The sequence below is a fragment of the Cynocephalus volans genome, chromosome 1 (genome assembly GCF_027409185.1).
Source record: "Cynocephalus volans isolate mCynVol1 chromosome 1, mCynVol1.pri, whole genome shotgun sequence".
Lineage (NCBI taxonomy): Eukaryota > Metazoa > Chordata > Mammalia > Dermoptera > Cynocephalidae > Cynocephalus > Cynocephalus volans.
The window spans coordinates 113011033-113034181 of record NC_084460.1 but is presented as its reverse complement, the minus strand read 5'-3'; the positions used below and the strand labels follow the sequence as shown (position 1 = coordinate 113034181).

General features: G+C 38.6%; 1 protein-coding gene across 6 annotated transcripts in view; it reads right to left on the bottom strand.

Moving 5' to 3' along the window:
• The window catches only part of TP63 (tumor protein p63), a 246812-nt gene that overhangs the window by 5317 nt on the left and 218346 nt on the right, over nt 1-23149 (bottom strand). For 3 of the 6 annotated variants that reach the window (XM_063089771.1, XM_063089753.1, XM_063089781.1), the window contains 7 exons: nt 22076-22185; nt 21273-21409; nt 19321-19403; nt 16059-16195; nt 4186-4343; nt 1897-2041; nt 504-597 (listed from right to left, as the gene is read on the bottom strand). In XM_063089771.1, coding sequence (XP_062945841.1) covers nt 504-597; nt 1897-2041; nt 4186-4343; nt 16059-16195; nt 19321-19403; nt 21273-21409; nt 22076-22185 — 864 coding nt within the window. Of the gene's footprint in view, nt 1-503; nt 598-1896; nt 2042-4185; nt 4344-8687; nt 10037-16058; nt 16196-19320; nt 19404-21272; nt 21410-22075; nt 22186-23149 lie in introns of those variants that run through there. The other 3 variants (XM_063089763.1, XM_063089789.1, XM_063089798.1) reach the window with 3 other exon arrangements.

Below are 23149 nucleotides of genomic sequence, written 5' to 3'. Positions count from 1 at the left end.
GGCTGGTTAATAAAGTCATAGACTAGAAGCTTATACACCAGGGTTCTATTTCTGGTTCTGTCATCCACTCATCATGGTAAATGACTATTTGGTCACCTCTACATGTTTTTAAGTAAGAATAACACCACCTGATTCCTTCTATTCTCCTGGGGACTTATAGAAATTAATGAGACATCCCAAAAATTCTCTGCATTCTTTAGAGATCACAAATTTCTTGATGGTGGGAATTGTTTCTCTTCTTTCCCATTTCGCATATAGTATGAGTGCAACAAACCATTGCTGACGGATCAGACAAGCTGAGGAAAAATGATTGCTGACCTTCTAATATGCGCAGGTTGAAGCCTCAGAACACTTCTAATATGGTTATAGGTTCCATCAAAATTGAGGATTAGGGGCATGCCAAAAAATTTTAAAACTATCAAGGATAGAACTACAAGGCAAATGTCACCAGAAGGAGGAAATGAAGAAACAAAACTCAAGAGAAAAGTCTAACAGTTACTTACATCCATGGAGTAATGCTCAATCTGATAGATGGTGGTCAGCCCCTGGGTCGTGAAATATTCCAGACATGATGAACAGCCCAACCTCGCTAAGAAACTGCAGAGGGAGGAGGGAAGAGGAAGGAAGAAACAGAAAAAGAGAGTTCACCCCAGCTGCACTGGCGAGATAAAAGAAAACCCAACATTTTGCCCTTGGATGCTCTACGTAAGAGAGTAGGGGCAGATAAAATATATGTGGGCCTTGGATTTGAGGTTTGGGGATTATTAGTGATTTGATATCAGGTCTGTCGAAATTAAAATCAACTATAAAAATTCTGGCAGATCAGCGATTTTCAAATGGTGATCTGTGGAATTCTAGGGTTCTGTGTAAGTGCCTTAGGAGCCATTGCAGGGGGTGAAAGAAAGGAGTCCAGTGGTCAGTTCCCAGCCCTCTTGCCTCCTTGCTCTTCACTCCAAAATGAGCATCTCTATTTTAATTACTTTGTATGTGAAGTTTCTGAGAATGTTTTATGTGGTTAAGAAAAAATCATAGGCCACTGTTCTATGAAGTCATTCATCTTTTGTGATTTATGTCCTCCTTAGAATACAGATCTCCTCCTTTTTGTTGCTGGTCTGAGACTGATGGTAGCATGGTCACAGGGCCAGACCTGGGTGGCATAAGCCATGCACTTTGCCATCTCTGTGACTGGCACTACATGAGCATTAATACAAATCATTCCAGCAGCCAAGTGAAAGAACCATTCTGCACACAAAGCAGAGGCAGAAGATGAGCACTAGGTGTGAAATTTGGAAACCTGCTCTTGCTTCTGTGGGAAACAGATCTTTCAGGTTTCATGCATTTCTTTCTTTTGACCCTCTGAACTCTCCTTGCCTGGAGTCTCCCTATTTCCTATGCGAAGAGCAGGAGAGGCCATGAGGTTCTTGAAAGTTCCTGCCATTTTTGCTAACACTACAACTTTTTATGGTCAATCAACTCCAAAATAATGGTCCCTGGAAATGGCTGAGAGCTATGAGGCCTAGAGAGCAGGAAAGGGAGCAAGAGAGCAAGTTTTCTGCCCTTTTGGGAAACCCAGCCCTGAGCACCAACTTGAGGGCCACAACTGACAGTGTAAAAGTGTGAGGGAAGAGGGAGTGAGTGAAGACGGGGAAAACAGACATGAAAATTATATGCCTATAATCACACATTTTCACTTTTTCCCATGCTGATGATAGGAGTTTTTCTTGATTAAACACAGTGCTGACTACCCCATAGATCGGGGATAATAGTGGCTGAACTTCAAACATAGGGTTGCTCGCTTTCTTTCCTTCCAACTCTTTTATCAACTTTGACAGTATCTGCCCTCCCCCACCCAGGATGCTTAGGACAGGCCCCCAGGGGCACATGCTGTGGACTCACCTGACAATGCTGCAATCTGTGGGGTACGGAGGTGGGGGGGTGCAGTGGGAGGTGGACGGCATGGAGAGTGGGGGAGGGAGGGCCTGGGTGGGGCTGAGTCCATTCATGTCTCCAGCCAATGGCATGTGGGTGCTCATCATAGGAACTGAACAGAAGCAGGAGGAACAGAGAGGGTTACTGCCGTCATCACGTACCAGCATCCCAGGGGTCCATCTACCCTGGTTTAATGTTGCCAAGGGCTAAACTGCCAACCTTCCTCTCTCTTCAGTGTTAACTCTCACTACACCCCTCCAAGCACTCTACATCTAGTCAAATAGAGTAGTCATCGGAATCCAAACTAATTTCACACTTGCTGACCTTTGTACTTTGTCCTGACAATCTTTTCTCACCATTTTCCTTGCTTCTAATTCTTTGTCCAATTGCTTGTCACTCCTAATGTTAATATGATCCTCCTTGTATTTGCCTTCATGGGTAAATGAAGAAGGAGATTAGATCTTGTACATGTCTAGTCCCCACAGACCCTAGCACAGTGCCTGGAACAGAGGAGATGCTCAGCAAACTTAAGCTAAGTGAACAAATGAACAAACCTGCAAATGAGAGAGTGACCTTTGGAATATTTATTGGGGTATGGGAGGAATTGCTGTTTCATTTTTAGGGAACCATACACCTAAGAAGGAAGAACACAACAAAAAATTATAACTCTTTCTTATGCTCCATTTCAGCGTAGTATGCAGAAACGCCACCAATACCTACTGGTGTTTTACTAAATTATAAACTGCAAACATTCACTGGTAGAGAACAAAATATAATATTTATGAAATAAACTTTGCCTTCAACTGTATAAAAAGCAAAGTAATTTATCTACAAAAAGGTGAATTTAATTTGGTGCCGAGGGTAACCGGCCTCCGCCACTAACTAGCTAGCTAGAGGGCCTAGCCCTGTCCCATCTCAACCCGTTTCCCTTCTGAGTACATCAAAGGATAACTGTGAAGTATAAATAAGAAAAAGTAGGCAAAGTGTAAGTTACACAAATGTGAAGCATCACCACCATTACTATTAGTTTGCCATCTCAAGAAACAAGTTGAGGACTCTAAGATACCACAAGAAAGAATAAAGTAGAAAATGAATGGTTTTTATTCCTTTTACTGTCAAAGTAGCAGACCTGTCAAGGGGTCAGGTTTTGAGCCTTAGAATGCTTGTATCACTAGTGAGAGGGCAATCTGGCTCTAAAGTCCTTGTTGTCACAACAGGCAACCATACCACAAACACCTCTATCTCATTAAAATAGGAACATGTGCCACCACACCAGAGAGAGACACAATTCTAGCCTCCCATAACTTCTTTCAGAAAGCCCAGGCTTTTTACGGCAACACTGAAATGCAAGTTTAGATGCTTGATCAAAATAATTAGGGATTTCAAAGGACAAGATCCAGGGTACCTTTTTTTTAGGGGGTGGAGATTACAGGAGAGATACCTGTGCAGTGTTTAGTGTTCTGCATCCCTGAGGATATTATTATACATCCTTCTGTGTTTTTACCATCCTTTTTTTCTTTCAAGTTTGTGCATCCACTTTGCTAGATTTAGTTCCAGCGGGCAAGATAATTATATTTATAGCAAAGCTACAGCCAATCATCATCCATTTGGAGGCCCAAGTCTCACAAGGCTTTTTACATTTATAGTTAGTTGACATGAGGAATTTGTGTGAATAAGTAAAAAGCAGACCCCTTCATAGGTCAGTTCCCGACTGAGTGTGCATAGGACGGAGCAGGTGAGTTAAGAAGGCCAAGACTGTAGGAGGACAGACTCACAAAATGTTAAACGTGCAGAGTGGTAATTTTATGGATGAAAAACTGAACATTACAGCAGAGAAGGGACTTGGCCATAATTATGCAGCTAATTCAGCAACAGAGTCCAGACCATAATGTATTTCTCTAGATTTTAAGTCTACCACACCATGTTATTTCCTACACGTTGGATACATTTCCTCTTGACTGTCTTAAAGATTGCACAAGGTGGTTATCCATCAGTTTGGCAGCAAGTGGACAGTTCTTATCACTACTGAAAAAACAGCCTTCTCTACTTCTACCAGTGGGTTTTGTAAGGTACCATACACCTCGAGTCTGAGAGGTTTACTGTCCGAAACCCAAGCCACTTGACTATGATCCGATTTGTCCCCCTGTGCCTCTCACTCAGCTTAAGCACAAGCCTTTTCCCCCAACCCAGAGCAGAGTCTTTTCTTATACCAGCCCTGTTCATCCTTCAGTTGCAGCTAAAGGGAGGTGCTCTTACTGTTGGCTCCCATGCCATCAGGGATGGTGGTGGGAGTGAGGGCGTTGCGCTGCTGAGGGTTCATGAGCTGGCTCACGGAAGGCAGCTTGTTCATGCTGTTCATTTTGTTCAGAGGTGGGGAGCTGTTACCGTATGAAGACTGAGACTGCATCGAGGTCCTAGGAACACGAACATGGAAATGATGGTGAGCATGGGACTTGAGGAAGGAGGACTGGTCATTTCCAGCAGGTCTAAGATTAAAACATGTCCTCAAACTGTACACTTGCAAAATATTCCTCCAGGATTGATGGTCAGTTGTTAATTTTGTTTCCATTTCAGAATATTTCCTGACTAGACAGGGATTGCAAGGCTGTCATCAAATCATATTTTTCCTGAATGTGCACAGTACAGACTTTAATATCTCTCTAAGCATCTCCTTTGTGAGACAGAAAATAATTGCATCTTTCTTTTTCCTCCATTGTTTCCTCCATCTTCTTCCCCTCTCTTGCCCTTCAACTCAAACAAGACTGAAAACTAGTAGGGAGAAAGAACAGAGCAAAGACATAAAGGCTGATGAAAGACACGGAGATCCCAAGCTCAGATTGTAGCTGAGGCATTCCATCTGCAGCTTCCTAGGCCATTTGGGATATTCAGAGGCCCCAAGTTGGAAACATGCTTTCTCAGCTGACATGTTCATGGGCCATGAGAAAACCCATCCTAATGCCAACAGCCTTTCTATGAAGTAGAACTCTGAACTCCAAACAACTGTTCTGTCGACTTCCCACAAGTCTCCCAGGAGAAATGGGAAATCAAAACAAAATACATAAAATCCAACAGTTTTCCACTAAGTATAGCCTCCAACTTGGCAATTTACTAGAATTGGTCTGTCATATAATGTGTTACATTACAGATGATTTTCCCTACTTGATATTCATTCCTGACTTTCCTATTAATTAGAATAAGTGATATATAGTAGAATGAGAGTCAGAAAATCAAAATTTAAGTCTTCCTCCAGAATATATGAGGAAGCTATAGGTCTCTGTGCAAGATACTTAAAATCCTTGCCTTCATTTTCTCAAAAAACAAAACAAAAAACACAAACTACATACATACACCCTTGCTTCATGAATTAGATGTGAGAGCCAGGTAAACTAAAAAGAAATGGGGCCCATCTTTTGATGCTCATAGAGTAGTAGATACAACAGTAATAATAATCCCTCCTCCCCTGTAGGGCTGTGATGAGAACTGAAAAAGAGAACATGAGGAGGAACTTTATAGACTATGTGGCACTTATGGTAATTACTGTGCCTGCAGAATGAAGACTTGGCTTTAAGCAAAATGTATTATTTTGTTTCTTTTTGCCTCCTTCCGGCTGCAGCCATATTTACATTAGAGGGCAGATAAAAAAAATTTTGGGGGGAGTTTTATTTGTGTGTGTGTGTGCATAAAATTTTGAAGGCTCTATAAATGCATGCAGGTCCCAAGCAAACATGACATAATGATGTTTAAAAAAATTTTTTAAAAATGGCTGTAGCACTTGAATGGTACAGCAGTAGCATTGGTCTCTGAAGGTGCCACTCTATTCTTCGTGATTACATGGAAACAGGGAAGACCCAATTCCATATCACTAAAGAGCCACAGTTGGAGGAATGCAAACAATACACTATACATAAATTTGCATAAATTAGATGACAATTAATGTACAACTAACAGTTCAGCAGCATTTTACAATCACTGCCTTTAAGGTAGGTGGGCATTGATTTTTCTATTTAGCCTTTCTCAAGTATTCACAGTTATAGACCCAAATTGTATAAACACGTGTTTACATAATAAATCCTCCCAATTGTAAAACACTTCAGGTTACCAAGCTCTCCTTTATTCACGTTCTGAATGACTGTCACAGCACCACTGTGGAGCAGGTCATGATATGGCAGGACAGGGACTGGCAGAATGAGGAAATATAAGTCTTTAAGAAAAAACTGTGCCCAAGGCCACATATTGCTAATGAATGAGTTCAGGATAAAACCAGGTCTCTTGGTACCCGGTCCAAGAGTTTTTTCTTTCACTGTGCAGCACCTCCCCAGAAATAAGACAGTGGTGGGCTACAGGTTACAGGATCAAGAAATGGGTAAAGGGGTAAGAAAAATGCAGGAGACTGAGATAGAGCAGGGAGCAAGAGATGCAGTAAAGGGTGCGTTTCTGCCTATTATGAAGCACTCTGAGTCCACTCCTTTCCTGGATAGGAGCCTTGCAGAAGAGCCAGCACATTTGGATATACTTAGGAGCACCCTTAAGTCTACACTAAAGTGTAAAGAAGCACAGGGCAAGGCAGCAAAGAGATGCTTCGTCAGCTGCTGCTTCTTCAACTGTTGTGGCCCACTGCAGCATACCAAAGATGCCAGGGAGCCCCTATCCCAGATGTAGGTCAGTCCTCTGTTACCTAAAGAGAACTTTACCTTTCTTTTCCATTCCCCTAAATCAGTTGAACCCATAGCACTTGAACCATTAACGTCCACAATTGAGAAAATAAAAACACATTTAAAAGCTTTGCATTTACCCTGGACCCTCAGATATATTAAATGCCTTCTAAATCCTGCTACAACTTTCTTCTCCCTTTCCCTTGTGGTTATTTTTGACTATTTGATCAGTTCATTTATTATTTTTCATCATAAACCACTTCATTTGAGGAATGTAGATCAGAAACCACAGATAAAGAAGGAACATAGATTTTTAGAGTCAACGGAAACATCTGGGTCACTTTCTAGATCTGACACAAGCTGTTTAAGTGACTTTGAATGTCATCCAAGTCTCTTGAATCTCATTTTCTTAATCTGTAGAACAGGTATTATATTTATTCCAGAAGAGTTACTATGAAGATTATGCGGTATCTGACCTGTGATCCTCCCTCCAACCAAAACCAAAAAATCAAAAAGTGAGAACACAGCTCTCCTCAGGAGAAATAACAAGGTGTACACCCGAGGTTGTTTTCTCTAGACACTTACATTTTTCTAAAAATTCAATGTGACATATATAGAAAGGTGTGTCTCGTATTTTTGGTTTTGAGGAGAAATCTCAGTAAAGCCAAGTCCAAGTTCTTAACTCTAACAATGTTAAGCTTCTGCACACATGACTAAGAATAAAATTCAGAATTTCAGAGGTAGTAGTGGGGTTTTAGATAATCCAGGATTAGAAATCAGGTTTCCTGATTCCAACTCTAGTGACTATTATGTGGTAGAATGTCAAAATTCTTGAGAAGTCGCAAATTCAAAGTTATCTATGTGGTGAATGTCAAAATTTCTGAGAAAACACAAGTTACTTTCTCCACCTTTCAGGAGACACCTAGAATTCCACTAGACTCCCTCTTTTGGCACAAATCTTCCATTGCTATTTTTTAAAAAACCAACTCTAATAGAATTTGGTGATATATCAGGTTAAATCTGTTTCTCCAAACCATTTCTGGAGTGTAGAATTTGAGAGGGGAAAAAGGATACTGGGGGTATAACAGAACATACCTGGTATAAAAAAGACCAAAAAAAAAAAAAAAAGGAAAGGCAGGGGATGTCAGAAAAGGAATTGTTCCTCCTCTAAATTTTGCTCAGTACTGCCCTGCCTGTGACCTTTCTCTCTACCTGGGGAATCCTGTTTCTAGAAACAAAGGGCAACATTTATTCTGTAGCTAAGTCAATCATAATTTTCAAGTATTTTCCATCATTTCAAATATGTGCATTTATAAAAATCATAAACTCATCAAAAACTTACATAAAAACAGGCTGAAAGAAAAAAAAACTTCTAAAAGAAAAAGCAAATATTAAGCTAAAACATACTCACCAATCCTTTCAGGGATTTGGGAATGAAAGTATTAGACTAATTAAAAACACTTTGCAAATGTAACAAGATATCTGATTTTACTAATATACTTTTATCTCAAACATAAAGTTATTATTAAATATTTATCTAAGCTCCTAGATTATTTTATGTAGAATAACTTCTTATGAAGTTCTTACAAGAAATTAGTCAAAGCTCAGAACATACTGTAAATTTTTTTTAAAAAGCATTGGACAACAGGTTCCACTACAGATTTTTGGCTACATATTTGCTAATGCCTATATCATAGAAGCCAAATTATTTAATAAATTTGGACTTGATTTACATTTATTTCAGTAAATTTGGCAACATAAGATACAAATTGAGTCCTGTTTAGAGATATCTAAATGATACTATGGTGGCTAATTAACCATGATGAAATTAGACACTTATAGAGCTAAAATATTTTTTTTAAGTTAGTGTAGGCATTGAAATTAATTTTTAGGATTGATAACCTTGATACAGAGTATATTAAATAGAAACACTAAATATTGAGAGAAGACACGTAGACAGGATCGAAGTGACTGTTCTATTATTCCTGTTCTTTAGACCTATATGATACTTCAAGCACTTAAGGAAAAAAAAGCAAGAGAGACAGAAACAAAAAAATGCAAGATAAACCAAGATGCAAAAGTTTATTGAAAATTAAAATCACACATCCATAAAGCAACAGCCTCGATAACAAGAATCATTGTCTTAACAGAGAATACAACACTGATGATCTGTTGTGGGGAGATGGGGAAGGGAGGAGATTTTGAAAGTCTTTATGCTATTATTTTAAAATATGTTTTTTAAATGGAAAGAAATAGAGATTCTCTAAACTAAAGTCATCTACTCTTTCTATCTTTAATTTCTAGGCCAGGAGTGTTGATTTTAGCATGTATGTCCTTGGACTTCACTTAATCAAAACCTAAGTCTCTTGGATAAATGCATTTGAACAGTGTCTGTAACATGGTAGGTTTTATGGTTGGTAGAATTTAGGGCTAGGAGCTCCAACTGAACAAATTAATCATAGATTTGGTGAGAGGACTTTGAACTCTATATGAAGCTTTAAATAATGGTAAATAACTGCCTGGGGCAATATTATTGGGGTGGTTTTACCTTCCTATTAAAACTGCAATATAAATTTACCTGCCTTGGGGTTTAACAAGTTTTTGGGGTAGGTGTCCAGGGTTTTATGTGCAAGGAGGATTGTATCATATCAGATGCTGACATTCAGTGGCAGAGGTAGGCACTGACATAGCATTAATGAACTTTCTACCTACATATTAGGGCAGGATACTAGTAATGCAAATTCTCAAAAAGAAGAAAAGAACACCTCGCCCCCCAAAATTGGCTACTTATAGTAATTATCACCTCTCTGCCCAGCAGTACACTTGACACCTCAGCTTGTTACTAATTGCAATATTACTGCATGACCAGCATTGAAGGGCATGACCAAGTCTCTCAGTCACCTACAATTTACTTATGCATAGACAGTAACAACTTTTTCTCCTTTTCTTAAAAAGACATCTTAAGTTTGAGACCTGCTCAAAAGCTTCATTATGAGTTTTAGAAACAACAACAGAAGGTAACAGAAAAGGGTTCCAGTAAACACCTTAATGCCCCTTTTCCCATCTAACCCCCTCCCCCCAGGAAACAACAAAAAGCTCACAAACAAACACAGTGGTTGCTGATCTGACAATGCCAGATCTAAGGATACAAAATCTGCAGAAATGTCCTTTCTTGTAAAGTTTTGAGTCCCTTCAAAAAGATTCTCTCACTAATGGCTGTGTGCTTTTGAGCAGTTGGGTCTCTGAGCCAAAGTGTCTTCAAGTCCTGTTTTATGAGGGCTGGACACATACACACACATACACACATGGAAACACACACTTAAAATACAGAGGGGGAGCTCTATGGGTACACTGATCGGTTTGGGGGGTTGGAATGTCTAAAGAAGACGTCAGATTGTTTCGGAGTTTCTCTCCGGGGCTCCACAAGCTCATTCCTGAAGCAGGCTGAAAGGAGACTGCAGAGAGGAACCAGAGAAAAGAAAAGATGAAGGCTTAGGACTTCATATATTCAAATCAATTGAATACAGAAACACACTCCTTATACCTTCATGATCATAGTATAGACAATAGAATGCCTGAAAACCTATTTTTATTCCTTCCTTTTTATCCTTCTTTAAAATTACTCAGAGACTACTCAAATTTTTATAAAGAGAAAATGAGGTAAGGCAATAGTAGTTAATCAGAAGTATACATAAGAACCACTTGTGGAACTTATAAAAAAAAAAAAATGCATTTTCCCAGATCCCTTTCTGAGACCAGGCTGGAACATAGGCCCATATATTTTTAACAAGTTCCACAAGGTGATTTAGTTGAGGACTACTGAGACAAAGTCAAGGTGCTCAGCACAGGGCTTAGCATATGGTATACTGGACTCAATTAATTGAAAAAGGGAATGCAGAAACAAGAATAAATTTTAATCTTTTGGAAAATGTCATCTGCCCAATTACTATACCTCATTACTGTTCCTGTCTAGCCTAACTATGAAATATGAAGCAATATGATCTTATCAGTAGAGGGGCTGCGTCACTATGCATTTGTAAAGAACTATTAATGAGTATTTTGTATGTGCTTCAGATTGAGATGGATAAGTATCTTAATCCTTTCAGTCACAAACTTGGCCTGTAAATACATATATCAAACTCACAAAAGCAACTTTTGCATAATTAAGAAATCAATTATGCCACAAGGAAGCCAGAAACAAACCCTTTTATTTTGCTAAAAGTTGTGCAACCCCATGAAGTATTTGAGAATTATTTCCCAGACTGGCTTTTTGAATCACATTTGGTTATTCTTTGCAAAGGAACAAAGCCATTTTTACTTGCTTAGTCCTGGGATGAAGTAAACCATCTCACGATCAAGAATTGGTATTATCTTAACAGAATATTCCAGAATACAAATTAGTATAAAAGCAATTTTCTGTCAACTAAAGAACGAGAGCTTTCATTCCTTGTTTGGATATTAAAGTTTGGGGCTTCTCTTGAAGCAAGGACTAGCAGAGGACAATGTGCAGAAATCAAACTAGTGCTCTAGCCATGATAACAGTATATGGACCCCAGGGGGTTAAACTTTGAGACCAGTTCGGCAAGGAGATGTGAGAATTTAGAAATGTGATCTCATCTAGCTGAGTTTAACTAATCTGTGTGTTTTTACTTCATTTCCAACTCAGACGTAATAAATCTCTGCCCTGAAAACTTCATAACATAGCTGGAAAATTCAAAAGCAACACTGTAAACTATAAAAACCTGTGCAGTACCATGATAACTGTAAGGCTGAACGATAGGAGACTGCCAAATTCATCCGTGTTTTTACCTATAAGCTGGCGATTTTAAGCAAATATTCTGCAAATGTGGAGGATTTCTAGAAATATGGTGTTAATAACTTCTATCCGTTTGGAGATCTGTGTCCTCTACTCTCTCCTCCATTGCTACTACTGAAAATATTGCTTGTTTCTCCCTCAGATATGTGAATTTGAGAAAAAAAATAACATTCTTGGAGATAATCATAGCCAAATGAGTTTTAAACTGAAACAGTAAGGATAAATACCAATGGACGGGTAACAGACACAGAAAAATGGGACTATATGCTTGCTTTGATTGTTACTATTAACTAATGAAGCAGACCAAAGCACTGCAAAGAGCTCTATGTTCTAAATGTGATTATAGTCTTAGCTTCATTATGAACTGCCCATGAAATCACAAGTGGAGTTCATCGAGCCTCAGTTTTCCCAGCTGTGGGGTGAGGGGCTGTGCTACCGTGGTCTTGCAGATCTTGCTCTGTTCCAACAGTTTCTGACTTGTATTACTAATGAGCTACAATCATCAAGTGATCATAACAGAGAAGGAAACACTAAAGGCTCCGAAGGACGTCACAGATTTGTATTAACAATGTAAATAAAATTCTACCCTGTAGAAACTCGAAAATTATTTTCCAGAGAAAAGCAAGAGTTAGGCTAAACAAAATTGTAACAAAGTGACATTGGCCTGAGTTTACCAAGGAAGCCAAGGAGGAGAAACTGCAGAAAAAATGAAAAAGAAATAGTACTGGTCTCAAGTATAGAAGTCAAAAGCTTTCTAAATAGGTGTCAAGTGGCTTCCGCAAAGCTGACTTAAGAGTTAACGCCACTTGAAAACATGAAGGCAAGAAGTCTAGTGTAAAAATTGGGTCCAATTTGTCCTCTCATTAGATTATGGCCTCTATAGGCACAACTCCCTATATTTATACCAATGTGGGCAAATCAACTAAAATCAAATTTATTCATAGTGTAAAGCCTACTTGTATCTATAACAATTTGATTCACAGCAACTCAGTGTAAAAACTATCTTCTATAAAGCCTATGATCATGAAGGTAATTGTGAAGGAGTTTATAAAAAAGGAAAAGCATGCACAAATGAAAAGCAGAGAGAAAACACATAGTGGGAAACTAACAGAAGTAATTAAACTGAAAATAGTTTACAGGCACCTTGTAGAAAGTGTGTTCCCTTCCCACTAATTTTCCCTCTGCTATAAAGAGAAGCATAAAATCGATTCCTTACAGCATAAAATTGGTTTTATGTTTTGGAAAGGAAAACATGGGGTATTATAGGCATTTTCTAAGCTGATTTATTCTTTTCAAATGATTGCCAGAAAATTAGATTTCCATTTTTCTTTGTCTAGTCATTCATGCTCTTTTTTGGGGATTTGCATGAAAATAAGAGAGCAGGAAAGAACTCAGCTGAAGAATATAGCAAGTGGAGAATTTGTATAGATGTATATCAATCATTGGAGACCCATGTATATATATATATAACGTTACGAAAGCATAATTAGACCAAATGTCTATATTTTGCAAAGATTTCATTTTGCAGTCTGTTAGATTTCCATGCACAAGTTATCACAGCTGTGAGATACCAACTCAAAAACATGCATGTGATACTTTTAAATGAACACACCAGGGGACTATGAAGCTACTAATTCCTCACTATTTATCTGTAGCCACACATGCAAAAAAGTGAAATATGTCCCTAAGATCTTTTGGGCTTTTTCAAATAACACAATTTTAAGATGTATTTTCTTTTCTGATGAAATAGATTATTTTAGAAATACAGATAAAAAAAAAAATGTCCCTTTAGAGCAATGCAAGCTAGTGAGACAATAAGCACTGGATAACTCATCATATAGAAACACAGGGCTATGCATTTTCATGCACACCACATAAACGGACACTAATAGCATATACACTTGACTGACAAATGTTAATCCTCCTCACTTGTAAAGTCTCTAAAACAGTTACACTAAACCATTCCCTTTCTTGTATGATCTACAGAAGCTGTTTAAACTTATACTACTAACTTACACAATGCTAATAATAAAGTTCCAGAGCTTTCTTAAAATCCAGAAGATGTTTTGGTTAGAAACCCAAAACTACTGAATTGTGAACTATGGGAAGGCAGGAGTCTCATCTTTCTTATCTCTATCCTTAACGCTTTCATATAGCATATCTTCAATAAGAATTTATTACATGAATCAAGTCAACTATTCCAGCCTTTTTTGATAATGGGATTGTATCATTAACTATTCGAGGGTACTTCAAAAAGTTCATGGAAAAATAGAATTGAAAGATAATATGAATCTTTCCATGAACTTTTTGAAGTACTCATCTGAATGGGGGTGCCTCACTTAAACCAAAGAGATGTCTGTCAAAGGCTGCTGTCGTATTTTGTTAGATACTGAAATGTCACTTTAAAAATCACTTTAGGATTTGCTGAAACCTTTTAATACCTCTCCGCCTTAGAATATACGTATGAACTTCCAAATGCACCTATCAAACAAAATCTAAGCCTCAAGAAGCAATGACAAAAGAGCCACTCATTCATGTACAAGAAAGACTGGCAAACGATAGTGAATAGGCAAAATTTGGCCCATAAGTTAAGAATGATCTTTACGTTTTTTAATGGGGTGGGGAGGATGCTCAAAAGGAGAATAAAATTTCATGACATGTGAAAATTATATGAAATTCAAATTTCAAGGTCCATAAATAAAGTTATGTTTATTTTGTTCTTTGTTTTTAGCAGCTGGCCAGTATGGGGATCGGAACCCTTGACTTTGGTGTTATTAAAACTGAGCTCTAAGCAACTGAGGTAACCAGCCAGCCCAATAAAGTTTTATTGTAACAGCCACTCTCATTTGTTTACGTATTATCTAGTAGTTGCACATTAACTATATGGACCAGAAAGCCTAAAACATTTACCACCAGTACTTTACTGAAAAAAAGTTTACCAATCCCTATGCTAGATGGTCAGAACTTTTCCTGTTAATTGAAAAAAAAAAAAAAGACAGGAAACAGTATTGCAGGGCAACTGGTTCAGCATGATATGTTACTGTTTAATTCTTCTGGAGTCATTTTGGCTGAGTCAAACTTTTCCAAAGTGAGAGGCAGGCATTTCTTCACACCATAGCAAAGCATGAGGTACTTAGCCCCTCTGGTCTGTAAATGATGTTACAAGTTTCTGTTTCTTTAATCCCTGTTGTAAGATTTTATGAAAACTAAACCAGTTTTATACTTAAATATATTAACATTTTTCCATTGAATATCGCAAAGAATCCATATGATTGGCAATGGAAATTATGTCTGCAACTCTGAGTTCTAATTTTCCTTTGGAATACTCTGTGTTCCCAAGGAACCACCAGATTAAGCTTTCTGCTCATATTTATATATAATACATATAATTACAATCTGAAAAACTTTCATGCTAAAAGTAAATGGTGAGATTCCTTCTGGTCAAAAATGGTTTTAAATGCTCAAGCAGCCTCAAGTCCTTTGAAGACGGAGCATGCTTCTTTTTCTATCCCTCTGTTACCCATCCCACTTTGTAGCAGACAGGTGTTCGCAGGATGTCTCCTGACTACCAGAGATGCACTCCAGTCTCCTTGATTGCATTTATGTTGATTAAAAGAAGAAAAATGAGCCCTCTTTATTACATTTCCCATAGCTAAGTCCCTATAGTTGCTAATAACATATCACAAAACAACCATTATTTATTGTTCATTGCATTTCTATTGAGAAAGATAATCTTTGCCTTAGGCAAGATGATTTGGCTTCATTTCTTTTTGCTAGAGGTGTACAGTTGAATGTTTGAATTACTCACATGGGCTCAAAATGTATATATTTTACATTTAGCTACAGATACTCTGGCAATACTTTCAGTAGCCATACAATACCTTAATTAAGCTAACAGGTGATTATTCTTAACCACAGAAAGGTAAGTACAAATAGAGTCCTGGTTTGCCAATTTCTCATCCTCTCATAAGAACTATTGTATTCTTGTTAGTTATAAAACAACATCATCGAAGATCCAAGAGTCAAGATAAAACTTAACACATAAAGAGGTTATATGTATATTCTAATACGGTTGCAAAATCCAGTCCCATTTATATAAAAATGTATAGCTAGAAGACAATCTAGAGCTGGGCTGCTAAAACATGGCAATGTGATGCTACTTTGTTCTTCTGCATCTAGACATTTTCCCAATGAGCATGCTCAGGTCTCAGAATCCTTCTTAGCACAGCACTCACACAGCTCACTTTATAAGAAAACCTACTTGCTATCCCTAGTCTATAGTGGTATTTCCAAAAACGGATTGTGTGCATCCCAGGAGATGTACCAGACAATGCACTGGGATGAAGAAAGATTTTATATTTTTAAATATACAGATTATTACTCAAATAGAGTATGTATGCAAAATTCTTTTATTGTTAGATGTGTACAGATCAGGGGTCTGGAGAAGAAGGGTGAGTCTCTTAAGAGGCGTTCCTTAAAGGGAAGGTTATGATAAGAGATATAAAGGCTGAAATTGAAAAAGGAGTGCCACAGCAGCTCATCTGACCCTGCTGTGATATGCTGCCTCACGTTATTTTCTGCATGGCCTGTCAATCACCCTACTGCTGACTCAAGTAATTCACCCTCGCTCATGCCTCCCGAAATGACTTTGACACACTCACTGTTTCTGAAGTAAGTGCTGGTGTTGCTGCTGCTGCTGCTGCCTATAGGTTTCAATTGTGTGCTGAGGAAGGTACTGCATGAGTTCCAGGGACTCTTTGATCTTCAACAGCATTTCATAAGTCTCACGGCCCCTCACCTGTGTAAGCGAGCAGAAGGAACAACAGGGAAAAATGAAGAGCTGGAGAACTGTTAGAAATGCAGTCAATCCTCACTACTCATGGATTTTGTATTTGCTAGCCGACTTGCTCACATTTATTTGTAACATGAAAATCAATACTCTTGGTGCTTTTGAGTCACCTGTGCATGTTCTCAGCTGAGGTCAAACAAGGAAATGTTCTGTTTTTGTGTCTGCTCTCATGCTGTAAACAAGAGTTCTCTTCATAGTCTAGTCAGTGCCACATTTTTCACATTTTTGTGCTTTTTGTTGGTGATTTTGCTATTTAAAATGGCCCTCTAGTGTGAAGTGCTGTTTAGTGTTCCTAAGTGCAAGAAGGCCATGCTGTGCCTTACAGAAAAATACATGTGTTAGATGGGTTTTACCCAGGCATGGGGTATGGTGCTGTTGGCCATGAGTTTAATGTTAATGAGTCAACAGTATATATTAAACAAAGTGTCTTTACACAGAAACACACGAAAATAAGGTTATGCATTGATCTGTTACAAAGTGTTATGACCAGAGGCTCACAGGAAATCCTGCATTTCCCCTAGAAGCAATGGTTCAGTACTGATACGGTTTTCACAATGACTTTATAAAACAAAGCTACCACAAAAAATGAGACTTGACTGTAACTATCTCTGGAAGGACAAAGTTTTCAGCTGGGATGAAAAAAAATGTTTTTCTGTTTTTAAAAAAAGTCTTTCAAAAGCTTTAAAAAGAACGATCAGGATGAGGTCTAGGGTGAGGCAGGAGAGTCCCCTAGGGTGCTTGAGGGTCCTGAGAGTGGCTGCCTATTTAAACTTTGTACTCCAGGTACTTTATATGCCTTACTCCAGTCCCCACCTGGAGTACTATATGCAGAACTTGTCAGAATTCAGAAATGGTAAGATTTTCTCTACCTTTTGTTGGGTTAATGCCTGTTCAACCTAGCTCTGGGGTCCCTCCTCTGAGAAACTTTTCCTGACCTTACTCTTGATGTCTGCATCTGTGGTCCTTCCTGTGTGCTCCTACAGCTCCACGAATAGCTCTGTTGAAGCATGTATTTTATCAAAAATATCTGTGTCTTTGTCTTTGAGTCTAGTTTCATTTTTCTATATATGGATGTCCAGTTTTCCCAGCACTATTTATAGAAGAGGCAGTCTTTTCCCCAATGTATGTTCTTATTGCCTTTGTCAAAGATTAGTTGGCTGTAAGTATGTGGGTTGATTTCTGGGTTCTCTATTCTGTTTCATTGGTTGGAGTGCCTATTTTTATGCCAGTACCTTGCTGTTTTGGTTACTATAGCTTTGTAGTACAGCTTGAAGTCAGGGAGTGTTATGCCTCCAGCTTAAACTTTTTGCTCAGGATTGCTTTGGCTATTTGGGGTCTTTTGTTGTTCTACATGAATGTCAGGATTCTGAGAAGAATGTCATTGGCATTCTGATGGGGATTGCATTAAACCTATAGATTGCTTTGGGTATTATGGACATCTTCACAATGTTAATTCTTCCAATCCAAGGGCATGGAATGTCTTTCCATCTTTTTGTGTCCTCTTTAATTTCTTTCAGTAGAAGGCAAACTCTTTGGTAGGACACCATTCTTACTTTCAATCTCAGGCTCTAGCATATTCACCACTCAAAAAATACCAACTAAATACATGTTAAATTAATAGAGGTTTCCCCCCCAAAAAAATTTAATTTGACTAATTCTTTTCTATGTAACTTATTATAACGTACCTCTTCCATCAGTACAAATTGATATTTTAAAATAGCTTTTCAAATAGTCCCTATCTCATCAGCTGAAAATACATGAAGCCTTTTAAAATATCCAATATATGAGGTACTGTTTTACTTAAAGGTCACAAGTCAGTTTCCATTTGTATCCTGAGAAACAAGACACTGAGAATCTCAGCTAACTGCCTGTCTGATTGGTCTACCAGCAGCCTATTCCCCTGGGGGTCAGGCCCCAAAGAAGGTGGGAAAAAGGCACGACACACCCAAACCTGTTGCGTAGCTTCATCTTCAGTCTCAGGCTGGCACGGTCAAATCTCCTGGCCCAGCCTGCCTGTTCTCATGTCAGTTTAAATGGCATCAAGGCTATACTGGTCACTAAGACTTTACTGCCACTCTAGTTGGCAAAGACCTAATGTAGTTAAATATTCTACAAACTGAAACTGGTAGTCTAATAAAGGTACTTATTAATGACCTCAAGGGGGCTAATGTTCCTTGTAGAAGTGAATTATGTTCTTACATAATAATTGGGCAGAGCTTTCTGGCCATTCATGTATAATTGAGGATTCTGCCTTGCTTGGCTTTTTTTTTTTTTTTAATAGCACTCTGTAAAAGAAATCACATTCAACTCTCCATAATTGCTATATTATCAACTTTGTGAACTCTATCTGACAAAATTTTAGGTCTAAATTGCTATAACCACACTGTCTTGGATAATCTTATCATTCTTAAATAATGGAGTGCAAGTTAATTTTAAATATCGGGGTAAGAAAAATTTTGTTGGGAAGGTAGTTCTGATTGGGTGGGTGAGTAAGCAGATGAGCGTACACTGTCAATACATTCCAAAACTGTGGAGGAGAAAATAATCTCCTGATTTTTCAAAAAATATATTCTTTCTGCTTTATCTTACTACCCACCCTCACCACTATGGACTAAATGTTTATGTCCCCCCAAAATTCATATGTTGAAATAATAACTGCCAATGTGATGACATTAGGAGGAAGGGCCTTTGGGGAGTAATTTAGGTCATAAGGGTAGAGCCTTCATAAATGGAATTAGTGCCCTTATAAAAGAAACTCTAGAGAGCTCTATAGCCCTCTTTCTGCTGTATGAGGATACAAGGAGAAGATGGCAGTTTGCAACTAAGAAGAGGGCTCTTACCAGAACCCAAGCAGACTAGCAAGTTGATCTCAGACTTCCAGCCTCCAGAACTGTGTGGAAATAAATCTCTTTTGTTTATAAGCTACCCAGTCTATGGCACTTTGTTGTAGCAGCCCCAACTAACTAAGACACCTCCTTTCCCATTGCTACATGTAATTGGAAGATGACTACATAGCAAATGCTCATTAAAAGAAGGTTAAAATGAGCCACCATGAACACCCAAGGGAGACTCACTGGTAAGTATAAAAGTTCATCATCTGGGGATCTTCGTTTCTTGATGGATGTCATCTGGATGCCATGTGTGTTCTGACGAAAAGCTGGCAGGAGAAAAATGCAAGTTTCACCATGGGAACATTTCTAAAGCAATAATACATATTAAACATATTTAATAATACATATTAAACAGACAGTAGCACCAGCAGCACCTGTGAAATTAGAGATTCTAGTCCTAAGCATCCATTTAATTGGTGATGATTGTTTCTATGTTAAGTGTAATCTTAGCAATAATGAAATAGGGAGAAGGTGAGGAAGAATAAGTAAAAGAAAGAAATGCAGGATGCTTGGAAATGGCCTCTGGCTTAAGAAATGCTCCAGGAAATGCTATGTCTTGTTGGTGTGTGTCTGTAAAGAGCTGTTACGAAAAGGAAGATAAATTGGTTTTACATTTTATTTTTCAGATCGTTCCTCTTCCAAAAAGGTAAATGCATGTTGTAGAGGCTGTCTTTCCAATGGTAAAATAAGTGAATTAATGAGTGATAAATTCCTAAGGTTTTCCAAATTAGAAACTACACCCAATTTGCAATGAATGAAGATGCTCCTTCTACCAAAATCCAGATTAATCCATTCTTATTGAAAGTCATTAATTTGTAGGTAATTGGGGTGCTCAGGAAAGAGTTTAGGAACTATGCTACCAGGTAGACTCGAGTAAAACGAAAGAGGAATTATATCACACACACACACACACACACACACACACACACACACACACACACACACACACACACACACACACACACACACACACACACACACACACACACACACACACACACACACACACACACACACACACACACACACACACACACACACACACACACACACACACACACACACACACACACAATTTTTATCATATATATCAGAGAGAGAAAGACCCTAACAGGAAAAGCACTGAACAGTTAGAAGTTAATGCTGATAGGTTCTCCTGTAAAGTACAATAAAATTTTTATTTATTCTGGATACTAATCAATGATAAGATTAAACCCTTTTTCATAAAATAGGTCATATGATGGTATACTTTGAAATACTTGTTGTAGCGATATTAGGCTTATGCTAAGCACTTTCTACAACAGAATTGTATTAAAAGTTAGAAGCTCTTGTGGATTAGTGGCTTTCAATTTGTTACGTGTTGTTCTCGGACTCTGTGGAGTTGTACCTCATCAGCAAGGAGTGATTGAAGGTAGGACATGGCACAACAGACCACCCTAACTCCCACCCCTTCAACTGGAGCAGCTCTGCTTTGATTTATCTTGCATTATAGATTCCTTGAAATTTTTAACTTTAAAAAAGCTTTCACTGCTTAAAAAGGACAAGTTTGAAAACAACTGATGAGGTAGCTGAGGCCCCAAGAGGGTCAAACATGAAAGTCAAGACTCAATGAAACAGATCTGCATACTCCCCAGACTGTGCTTTATGAAATACGTCCTTCAATCTCACTGTTGCCATAGAGTCATGAGGTGGGCAGGTTAATAACAGCAAGATAAACTGATACTAATAGGCTAAGATACTGATTCTCAAACTTTAGCTAGCAATAGAGTTACCTGGAAAGCTTACTAAACAAAGATCACTGGGCCTCCTACTCAAAGTTTCTGATAAAGCAAATCTGGGGCCTAAAATTTGCATTTCTACCCAGTTTCTAGATGATGTTGATGCTACTGGTGTGGCAGTCACATTTTGAGGAACCCTGGACTAAGACATTTTCACAATGACTATTTGCTTTTGTCAAGCTGTAGTGCATACCTGGAGTCTGTTTCAGCACCTATTCCCTCTGGCTCTGGGTCCTCAAGTCATACTTGCTGCTAAAGCTAATAGGTCTTGCCATGCAGCATCTCCAATATCACCCCATCCCAACATCTGTAGGAGACTCAACCATACCCCACCATTTGGCCACTACATCTACTTACGGCGCTTCATACCATCGCCGTTCTTTGTGCTGTCTGAAACTTGCTGCTTTCTGATGCTGTCTTCATCTGCCTTCCTGTCTCTTCCAGGGCAAGCACAGATCCGGGCCTCAAAGCAGCGTCGGCCCAGGACTTGCCCACTAGGAATTTGAAAAGAGGGACAGAAAGAGTTATATTCAAAGAAAGTTAAAGGTCCCTTGGAGTTCTCCTGTTTTCATTTCTGATGCTGGCCATCCCCAGTGCACCATCCCCACCAGCTCAGCTTTGGCTGCTCTGCGGATGGACCCCAAAGCACTTGGCAGAACACAAAAGTGCTTACATGCCACAAGCAATACTAGTAAATAACATTCCATTTGTTCTGCAAAGAACCTCCAAGCCATTAGCCGAACAGCTGTATTTAGCTACTTATTTTGAAGGAAACTTGAGTTAAACCAGTGGATGTCTCAGATAAAATCCCCTTAGGCAGCCCAGACATACTCAAAGAGACTGTGAATGCTTTGGAGGCCACATGAAAACAAACACTGTCTAATCAGAATCAATTCCAGTCAAATGTCAAGAATTCAGGTGTGAAGCAACTTGCACACCTTCCCAGCTCTTTTTTTTTTCTCTCCCTTTACCCACCCTCTTCTGTCTCCACTTTTTCGATCTTTTATGTAAGTGTTTGCTGCAAGGATTTAAAGCACAAAGGACAAAATCAAGGGGAGCTCTCTGCTGTACATGCAAAATTAATGAAAAGCAGACACAATTTCACTTTGCCCTCTGCCCATGCTTTTCTGCAGAATGACAGTTCTACATATGCCACTTACTCTCTGGTTTCCAGAGTAACAATGATTAAAATTGGACGGCGATTCATCCCTCCAACACAACTGCTGTTACACATGAAATTGTACAAGACTGTCGTGAATTCAGTGCCAACCTGAGTACGGGGGAAAAAAAATCTGTGTTAATAATGATTTGAACTGATCTTTTTCCTTCTCAGTTCTTTCCTTTATTTACAGAACTCCATTTCTGATGAAGTGATATTCTCCCTTCTGGAAAGGCAAACTCTGAAACCCATTATAGTTTTCTCTTTGCTTTGCCTCCTGGGAAGCTTAAAGCTAATGTTTGAAACGTTAGATACTACATTAGGGGAGACAGGCTTTAACAGATCACTGATTTTTGACCCTGTTCATCTGCAAGCTGATCCACATTACCCTACTCAAATAGGCTATACTACATACATGAATGTCACTAAAAAGAGCGAGCTGAAAAAAATTGCCTCAAACAGCAGCCGCGCTCCACAGATATTTACCTATGTGTATAAAAGAGTGTAACATAGGAGTATACCCTTCCATAAATAAGAATCTGGAGCTCAAAATGTCCTCAGAGTTAAATCATCTAGTCCAAAGTGCATATTCATGGGCCAGGCAACAAGCCCAGAGAGGGAGAGTCAGACGCCAAAGGTGCACACAGCAAGCCAGCAATCAAAGCACTTTGGTCTCATTACTCCCATGTACTTTCTACCACACAACTCCACTGTGCACAACAGATTTACACATCTGTATCTGCCATATGTTCATGCAAAATTCAGCTAAGAGATCCCTCTTAGGCTCTTGCATTTACAGACTACTCACATCCAGTTCTGGTGCACATCTACTACCAACTAGTTAAAACAATGCCGTGTATATACCAAATTGCCAGTTCAATTATTATTGGCCTTTAAGATGGGAACATGTGCACAGAGCCATGTTTGTTACCAAGGTAATTCAGTATATATTTAGAAGTTTTGAAGGGGAGGCATGTGGAGAAGAGAAAAAGAAGGAACACAGAAAGAGGTTACATATTTGATGACAAGAACTAAGTGACAGATGCTAAAAACACTTCCTATCACTGAAACAAAG